Below are 8,308 nucleotides of genomic sequence, written 5' to 3' on the forward strand. Positions count from 1 at the left end.
AGGCCAGGCTGTTGGGGGGGCGGCTGATTTCCCTCAGGACAGGGTGTTGCCGTGCCAGTAGGCACCCCTGTGTCCCCGGCTGCTCGCCAAGTGGTGGTGGGGGGGCGGGTGGTGGGTGCGGGGATCTCGTCCCCAAGGGCCCAGAGCAGCCAGGAGGGGGTCCCATGGGATCCGTATTCCCCTAATGATTGTGGGTCGGGAAGCATAATTAAATTCTGCTCTCTCGATTCTAGGAATTACTTGAATTTCGTCACGGAGGAGATGATCAATCCCTACAGGTACGAGTGTGAACAGGGACTTCTGTCATTTTCATGAGAGAAGGTTCTGCCTCCCAGCCACCCACGGGCCCACCCGCGGCCGGAGCAGTGCGGGGCCTTGCAGGGGGTGGGGGTGGGGGGCTTTGGGGTTAGAACTCGTGCTGGGGAGGTGGGTGCTGGTTTTCAGCCTCACACCGGCCACGTGGTGGCCAGGTGACCTCAGACGAGGTCCCCCTCAGGACGGGCAGGAATTCCTGCTTCACGGACCTGGGCTCAGGGATGGGGGGTTGAGTCTCCAGCCCCGGTTCACACAGCTGCCCGTCCGCAGGGGCCAGCTTCCAGCCGCTAAGCCGTGCTGGTGACACGTCCCACTGGGCCCTTCCCCACGCCGCGAGGCTCAGGCCCCGGCTCCTCGCCATCCGGTCTGGCTCCACGCCGGGCTGCGCTTAGCTGACGTGCCCCTCCCCTTCTTTCCAGAAACCTGCCCCTGGCTATCATCATCTCCCTCCCCATCGTCACCCTGGTGTATGTGCTGACGAACCTGGCCTACTTCACCACATTGTCCACGGAGCAGATGCTGACGTCAGAGGCTGTGGCCGTGGTAAGACGCCACCCTCCAGCCTGGCCGGGTCACCGAGAGGCCCACCCTGCCATCTCTGAGCCCCCGATGCTGAGCAGACCGGGCCCCTCATCCTCGAACCACACGCTACCCAACGGGTCAAGCTGTGCCTTGCTTAGTCCCGGGAGAGAGTAAGGTGCCGGCTCTTAACCCTGGCTCACGTGACACGCACGGGGTGTTTGAAAGTGCTGGTGCCCAGCCTCCCCCAGGCCAGCGCTCGGTCAGCACGTCTGTGGTGGTCCCAGCCAGAGTGATTGGGTTGTTTTAGGTTTCTTTAGTTTTGAGAGAAAACACACGAGCAGGGGAGGGGCAGAGAGAGGACGGAGCGAGAATCCCAAGCAGTTTCCGCACTGTGCGCACAGAGCCCGACACAGGGCTTAAACTCACAAACCGTGAGATCATGACCTGAGCCGAAGTCGCGTCCTGAGCTGCCCCTGCTGGGCATCGTGGACGCTGGGTTCAGAGGAGGGGCGTGGCATCTCCGGGTCCCACAGAGGCGGCCGACTGAGCGCCTTGCCAACCCCCAGACCACGCGGGGGTCCCCAGAGCCGGTGGTCCCCCCACCTGCAGTGCCCACCCCTTCCACCTTCTGAACGAACCCCAGGCCCCGCTCTGGGCCCGGTGTGCGGGGCCGGCCAGAGGTAGCACTTGTGCTGACGGGGGAATGTGGGTGCCCGTGAGAGGTGCCCGAGGGAAGTGCCCGCAGGTGTGGACGGGGAGTGAGGCCCGGGGCACCGTGCCAGACGAGGCCCTGTCCCTGGGACCGCCCCCCACAATCCAGTCCCCAGGGGCTCGCTCCGTGTGGAGAAGCCTCCTGACGAGCACGTAGGAAGCCGTCGCCAGGAGGGGGCTGGGCCGGGAGGCGCCGCGGGGCCTGGGGGCTCACGCTCCGTGTTTGCCTAGGACTTCGGGACCTATCACCTGGGCGTCATGTCCTGGATCATCCCCGTCTTCGTGGGCCTGTCCTGCTTCGGCTCTGTCAATGGGTCCCTCTTCACGTCTTCCAGGTGAGCCCACACCAGGACCAGCCTCCTGTCACCCGGGCTCTGTGGGGGCCGGGGCGGAGTGGGGGGCCGTCCTGCACGCAGCTGTCCAGTGCGTGTTCGAAAGTCTGCTTCCTCACTGAGGAATACGTAGCCGTCAAAACGTCCCAGTAGTGCAGAGCTACGGGACCCGTGGCCTCTACCCTGCCCCCCCCGGTCCCCTGCCCACAGGCGACACGACTGTGTCCTTCTGGAATCTTTCATGGGTTCGCTTCAAACACGGCCCGGAGGGGGGGACGGAGGCGAGGAAGGCTGAATTTGCCCCTTTGCCAGCTGAGCCCAGCAGGGCCCCTGAGAAGCCCGGCCCTTGGGCCCGGCCCTCTGCGCTCCCCGCCCCGCCTGGGGGCCCACGGGGCGGAGGCTGAACGCGCGCTCCTCTGTCCGCAGGCTGTTCTTCGTGGGGTCCAGGGAGGGCCACCTGCCTTCCGTCCTCTCCATGATCCACCCACGGCTCCTGACGCCCATGCCCTCCCTCGTGTTTACGGTAGGCAGGCTGTGCCGTCCGGAGTCCTGTCTTCCAGCCCCAGTTGAAATGGGAGACTGGCGCGTCCCTCGGGGCCCGCCTTGGGGGGCTCCCTGGCGGGAGGCCACGCGTTCCCTCTGCGTGAAGCCTGTCGCGGCTTCGCCTGGCGTCCGCTGGCTGCAGACGGGAGGTGGACGCTGAGACAGAGCCCCCTGACGCCAGTGTTTCCTCACGCTCTGCTCTCACCGAACGCCAAAGGGCACCGGATTCTTTCATTCCCAATACTACGCGTAGTGGCTGTAAAACAGAAAACCTCGGAACAGCCTGGAAGCGGGTGAGGAGAAGACTCTCCCAGGAGACCGCTGTTGACAGGCAGCTCCCTGATCTGTGTGGGCGCCGTGCACGCACAGCGTTTGCTTGCTCGACGAGATCACGTTGTGCGTTATCCTTCAGCTCGTCCGACGTCTGCCCGTGCGGGTGCACGCGGGGTATTAGTTCTCGGCTGCTACGGGACTGACCCCCCCCCCCCCCACCAAGGCCATAGGGGAACGGCTCGCGTGCGGCTGGAGGCGCCTCTTCCCAGGTGGCTCCCCACACAGCCACAGGCAGGAGCACGCGCCACGTTTTCTGTGACCTGGGCTCAGAAGTCACACCCCGTCATTGCTGTGCTTTTCTGTGTTAGGAGTGCGAGCCCGTAGGCCCAGCGGACGGAGGGTTTAGGTCCACCTCTCGGAGAGAGAAGCATCAAGCAATTGTTGGATGTGTTTTGGTTTTTTATTTATTGTATCTTATCAATTTTTTTAACATTCATTTCTGAGAGGGAGAGACAGAGCGTGAGCAGGGCAGGGGCAGAGAGAGAGGGAGAAGCAGAATCCAAAGCAGGCTCCGGGCTCCGAGCTGTCAGCACAGAGCCCGACCCGGGGCTGGAACCCACGAACCGCGAGATCGTGACCTGAGCTGAAGTCGGACGCTTCACCGACCGAGCCACCCCGGCGCCCCCGGACGTGTTTTAAAACACGGCAGGGTTCAGTCTCAGTATTGAAACTGCCACGTGGTGGTCACGGCCGGGGTGCGCCACGTTTGTTTAAACGACCCCATAGTGTGCCAGTGACGCCGCGGCGAGGGTGGGGCTGGGCGTCCCCTCCTGCTCCCCGTGGCGCGTCTGTCTCTTCCGTAAAATCCAGGCGCCGTCACTGTTTTCCCATTTGCTCCTGCCTCTGCTCTCGGAGAACTCACGTGTTGTCCAGACCGGGCCCTCCCTTCGGAGCCAGAGCGAGCAGGTGTGGTTTCCCCATGTCCTTCCGGCTGTCCTGCTCACCGCGTCCCCGTTTCTCTGCTTGCAGTGCATCATGACCCTCCTGTACGCCTTCTCTAGAGACATTTTCTCCGTCATCAACTTCTTCAGCTTCTTCAACTGGCTCTGCGTGGCCCTGGCCATCATCGGCATGCTGTGGCTTCGCTACAAGAAGCCCGAGCTGGAGCGGCCCATCAAGGTGAGGGCCTGGCCGCTGGGGCGTCGGCACGGCCCGGGGCCGGTCGGGGGGTTGGCAGTCACGCACCTGAGAAACAAGGTCTGAGTGTCCGTCAGAGCCCTGGGCTGGGAACCAGGTGGTTCTGTGCCTGTGGATTGTGGCCGGGCCGGCCGCTGTCCCTCGCTGAGTCTCTGTCTTCCCTCGGCAAGCCAGGGGTCAGGGCCCCTTGTCCGGAGCGTTCTGGTAAGGATCGAGCAAGGTAAACGTGGACGTGCTTGTCCACTAGACCGAGAGTGACTGTTCCTTGGGAATCTCTTAAGTGCTGACACGTGATTGCAGGTGCTGGGGGTTCATCAAAGGATAAAACTGACCCCCTGAGTCTCTGGCCCCCTAGAGCTTCTGTTAACACGGGAGAAGCAGCACACGGGAACCTGAGTGCCAGGTGGGCGGGTGGCCCTGACTGGCCTGGGACTGCGTGGAACAGCATGTTGGGACAGGCAGGCACCAGGGCGGGAAGGGGAGGGGGAGGCCAGGCGGGGTGGAGGCGGAACTGGGGCCCCCCGAGGTCTGCCTGTCCACGGCGCCTGCCCCGGCCTCGCCCTGCCCGGGGGAAAGCCGGGTGCCGGCCCGGCCTGAGGTGGGCGCTCTGCCACCTTGTCAGGGGGGACCCGGTTTCTCCTAAAAGGGGGACCAGAAGGCTGGGCCCCTGCTGAGCCCCGACACTCACATCGTGGCCAGCTGGTGGCAGCTCCCGTCCCTCGTCCTCTTTGTGGTGGCGTGTGGTCCTGCCTGGCAGTCGGCGCCTGTCCGTGAGCCTCCTCCCTGGCTCCCCGCCCAGCGGTCCTGCAGAGGCCAGCGGGGTCCAGGAAGGGTTCTTCCAGGGGGGGACCCGGGAACCTGGGCCATCTTGGCCCTTGCGTGTGGTGGGCTCTGATTCTTTGTCAGCTAGGACAAGGGGTGGCCGCTGTCCTCGAGTTAGGCAGGGCCCATGGTGGGCTCTGTGCCCAAGTTAGCAGGGGCCCGCGGTGGCCACTGTCCTCGTGTTATCTGGGGCCCGTGGTGGCCACTGTCACCCTGTTATCTGGGGCCCGTGGTGAGCTCTGCCCGTGGAGCCAGGTGGTGCCTGCAGTGGGCTGACCTAGTGAGACCCCTGTTCATCATTGTTCCCCCCCGGGGTCTCCTGCGGCGTGAGGATGAGCTTGCCCAGCAGAGGGCACGGGGGAGGCAGAATCGGAGGCAGAATCCGGACAGGCGCCCCACCCCCACCCCCACCCCCACCGGGCTGTGGATGGGTCTGTGGGCGGGTCTGTGGCTCCTTTGCCTTGAGCTCTGCGGGTGGGCTGTCTGCCCCCTGCTGTGCAAACCGCGGCTCAGCCTGTCCACAAAGGGCCCTCTGAGAAGGCAGGTGCTGCCGTGTTATTAGCGGGTAGCCGCGGTCTTCCCAGAAGCGCCGGGCCCCACTCTGGATGACGGCGGGAGGGGTGCCGGGCCAGGGTCTCCACCCTGCGACATGGGAACTGGTGAGGCCGACCTTCCCTGACCTCGGGAAGCCTCCAGGGACCAAGCTGGTTGTCGCCTGTCGCCTGTCGCCCCCTGTGCTTAGAGCAGTCATCGCCCGGCGCCGCGTGCAGAGGGTCGGGGTCGGGGAGGGGGACCGAGGTGAGGTCCCCACGGTCAGGAGCCCCCACCTCACACAAGGCCGGCTCCGAAAACCAGTGCAGGCCGCGGCCGGCAGAAGCTGGAGCGGCCCCAGAGGTCAGAGCCCTTCTCAGCTGGGGCGGGGGCTGGGGTGCAGCGTGTGCCCTGGGGGTCCCAAGGGAGAGATGCCTCCAGCAGGGGCTCGGGGGACACGGTGCTTTCCCCGGGGTGGACGGGACTCGTGACGCAGCGGGCAGTGGGAGGTGTGGGAAGGGAGTGCCTGGCGTCAGTTCCCTCCCCGTCCCCATCCCCAGGTGAACCTGGCCCTCCCAGTGTTCTTCATCCTGGCCTGCCTGTTCCTGATCGCCGTGTCCTTCTGGAAGACCCCCGTGGAGTGTGGCATCGGCTTCACCATCATCCTCAGCGGCCTGCCCGTCTACTACTTCGGGGTCTGGTGGAAAAACAAGCCCAAGTGGCTTCTCCGTGGCATCTGTGAGTGCCGTTGGGCCGCAGCCGGGGCGCCCCTCCTCCCCACCCGGGGGCCCGCCGCCCCCTCCCCCCCCCCGGCCCAGAGTAGGGCCATTTGGCGCTCTGACCTAACCCCACTGTCCGGGAGCAGTGGGGCGCATGATGTCCCCAGGTCCCGGGGTCGGCCAGCGTAGGAGAGATGCATCCCTGGCGGGGGGCCCACGGAAACAGCAGGGTTCGGGCCCTGGGACGTGGGTGGCAGTGACGTTCAGCCCACGTGGTCCGGGGCTAAGACGCTCAGCTCGGCGGCAGCTAATCTCAGAACAAGGGATTCCAGAAAACCAGGCTGCCTTTGACGAGCGATGAAATCCCTCCGTCTGCTGCCGGCTTGAACGCAGCTGGCTGACCCAGAAAGGCAGCGGAGGAGAACGCAGGGTCCCTGCATCGCCGTCCCGGGTGCGATTGACAGGCCAGCCTCAGGACCCTGTACTGAAACAGCCCGTACTGTGGCGGGTCCCTGGAGGAGTCAGGCGGTCTGCAGGCCTGTGCCACCATCACCACGTGCCCGTGGGCCCTTGTGAGCTCTCATTGGCGCCCGCCCGCCGTCGCGTTGGTGAAGCTTTGCTTCCAGCCTAGACCACCGGCTCCCGGTCGGTCATCTTTCACCGCCCCATGGGCCCAGAGCAGGAACCCCTCCGCCCTGATGTCAACACCCAGGATGAGTGTTCCCCAGAATCTGTGGTGGCAGGTGTCCATCGGGCTCCAGTCCCTCTGCGGGACCACAGGCGAGCCCCGGAGGAGGAGGGCATGCCCCAGCCCTCCAGCAGCGGGCCCTGCGCCCCATTGTGGTTCCTCATAACCCTGGGCTCTGAAAGCGAGGTGAGGGGTGGGGCCGGCCCCTGCCTGTTGCCAGGTTCCTTGGCCACCCCAGCCGGGTGTGCAGGCTGGCACCCAGCGGCAGTGAGGCCGCACATCGGGAAGGCTCACGTAGGAAGGTGGCCACTCTTGCGGCTTTGGACGGCGTGGCCACGGAGGGGCAGGGGGAGCCGCGGCCCACATCACGCGGGTGCCCCCCCAGCCTAATTCCTCTATCCCCTCCCCCCACCAGTTTCCACGACGGTCCTTTGCCAGAAGCTCATGCAAGTGGTGCCCCAGGAGACGTAAGCGAGAAGGGCCGAGAAGCTGCCGGGAAGAAACGCACAAAGATTGTGATAAAACAACTCACCTCGAAAAGCGACTCTAGTCCTGTCATCCAGGCAGCTCAGCTGAGCGCCCCACACCGTCCCTCCGCCGGGTCAGGGGGCCGGGGCCACAGTAAAAACTGGTACGAATCTAGTCCCAGAAAGTGAACTTCCACCCTTACCTCCGTGAGCGGTGGACCGAGGAGAGGCCGGGCCCCTGGCGCCCCGCGGACCGTCGGCCACGTCGGGCCCATCTCCTTCCCACCTTGGTTTATTTGTATTATTTTTTTAACTTAAGTTTTAGGTCAAGTTGACAACACCACGATGCTTAGTTTCTAAAGAACTGAGGGGGAGCGGGGAGAGTTTCCCCTCATGCCCCCCAAGGCACGATTGCCTCAGAGGGACCAGGTCGTTTGCGGAGCGCGACCCTCAGCCTGGTCTCGGTGCAGGCTCTCGGGAAGGGAGGGATTCTGAGCACCAGACACTCCAGTCCCACGAACAGAGCGCCCAACACTCCGGCCTCGCCGCGTGGACCTCAGAGCTGCACTGACAGACGGCGGCCCAGACCACACGCTTGGCTTTTTTTGTCGTCGCTTGTTGTCGTAGATGTAGTGACTTAGCGAACACTAATCTCGGGACTTAGGTCTCTTTGCCTTAAAGACCCAAGGGTAGATTTCCTCTCCCGTCCCCAGAAGAGAGAAGAGAAAGTCACTAGAACAGCGGCCTTCAGAGAGTGACACTGGCCCCAGCTCCACACAAGGCGGGCCCCGAGCCCGGTGCCTGCTGTAGGTGGGGGCCTCCGACAGAGGTCACGGGCAGCTGGACGATCCCGGAGCTGAGCCGCCACCGGTGTGCACTACCCGGGATGTCGGTGCAGAGCCAGCTCCGGGCCAGACCCCAGTCACCCGGGATGCACTGGGCTTCCGACCTCGTACGTCCCGCCCTGGACGCCAGCCTCAGCAACGGCAGCGCCACGGCAGGACTCGGACGTCTTCTGTGCCCGCCGGACGTGGGCCGTGGGTGGCACCGCCTCCAGCCCGCTCTGCATCCAGCATCAGAACCGGGCTATAGCTTTTTCAGGCAAAGCCCCAGACTCAGAATCTTCTAGAACCGACCAGATGAGAAAGGCAGACACTGTGACCCCTCGTGGGCTTCCCAGCCGGGGGG

General features: G+C 64.7%; 1 protein-coding gene and 1 long non-coding RNA gene across 2 annotated transcripts in view; one reads left to right on the plus strand and one right to left on the minus strand.

Moving 5' to 3' along the window:
* Positions 1-7,754, plus strand: part of SLC7A5 (solute carrier family 7 member 5) — a 31,093-nt gene extending 23,339 nt beyond the window's left edge. The window contains exons 4-10 of the mRNA XM_086688728.1: positions 234-278; positions 735-858; positions 1,780-1,883; positions 2,307-2,403; positions 3,726-3,875; positions 5,807-5,984; positions 7,069-7,754. Of these exons, the coding sequence (XP_086544854.1) occupies positions 234-278; positions 735-858; positions 1,780-1,883; positions 2,307-2,403; positions 3,726-3,875; positions 5,807-5,984; positions 7,069-7,124 (754 nt within the window). The 3' untranslated portion in view covers positions 7,125-7,754. The remainder of the gene's footprint in view (positions 1-233; positions 279-734; positions 859-1,779; positions 1,884-2,306; positions 2,404-3,725; positions 3,876-5,806; positions 5,985-7,068) is intronic.
* LOC147573296 (uncharacterized) lies at positions 3,873-6,205 on the minus strand. The gene is made up of 3 exons (XR_015244593.1): positions 6,089-6,205; positions 4,582-5,943; positions 3,873-4,094 (listed from the first exon to the last, which is right to left on the minus strand). It is a non-coding gene; the product is annotated as an uncharacterized LOC147573296 (long non-coding RNA).
* Positions 7,755-8,308: the final 554 nt, after the last annotated feature.

This window comes from Puma concolor, chromosome E2 (genome assembly GCF_028749965.1).
Source record: "Puma concolor isolate L17-30 chromosome E2, mPumCon1.1.hap2, whole genome shotgun sequence".
Lineage (NCBI taxonomy): Eukaryota > Metazoa > Chordata > Mammalia > Carnivora > Felidae > Puma > Puma concolor.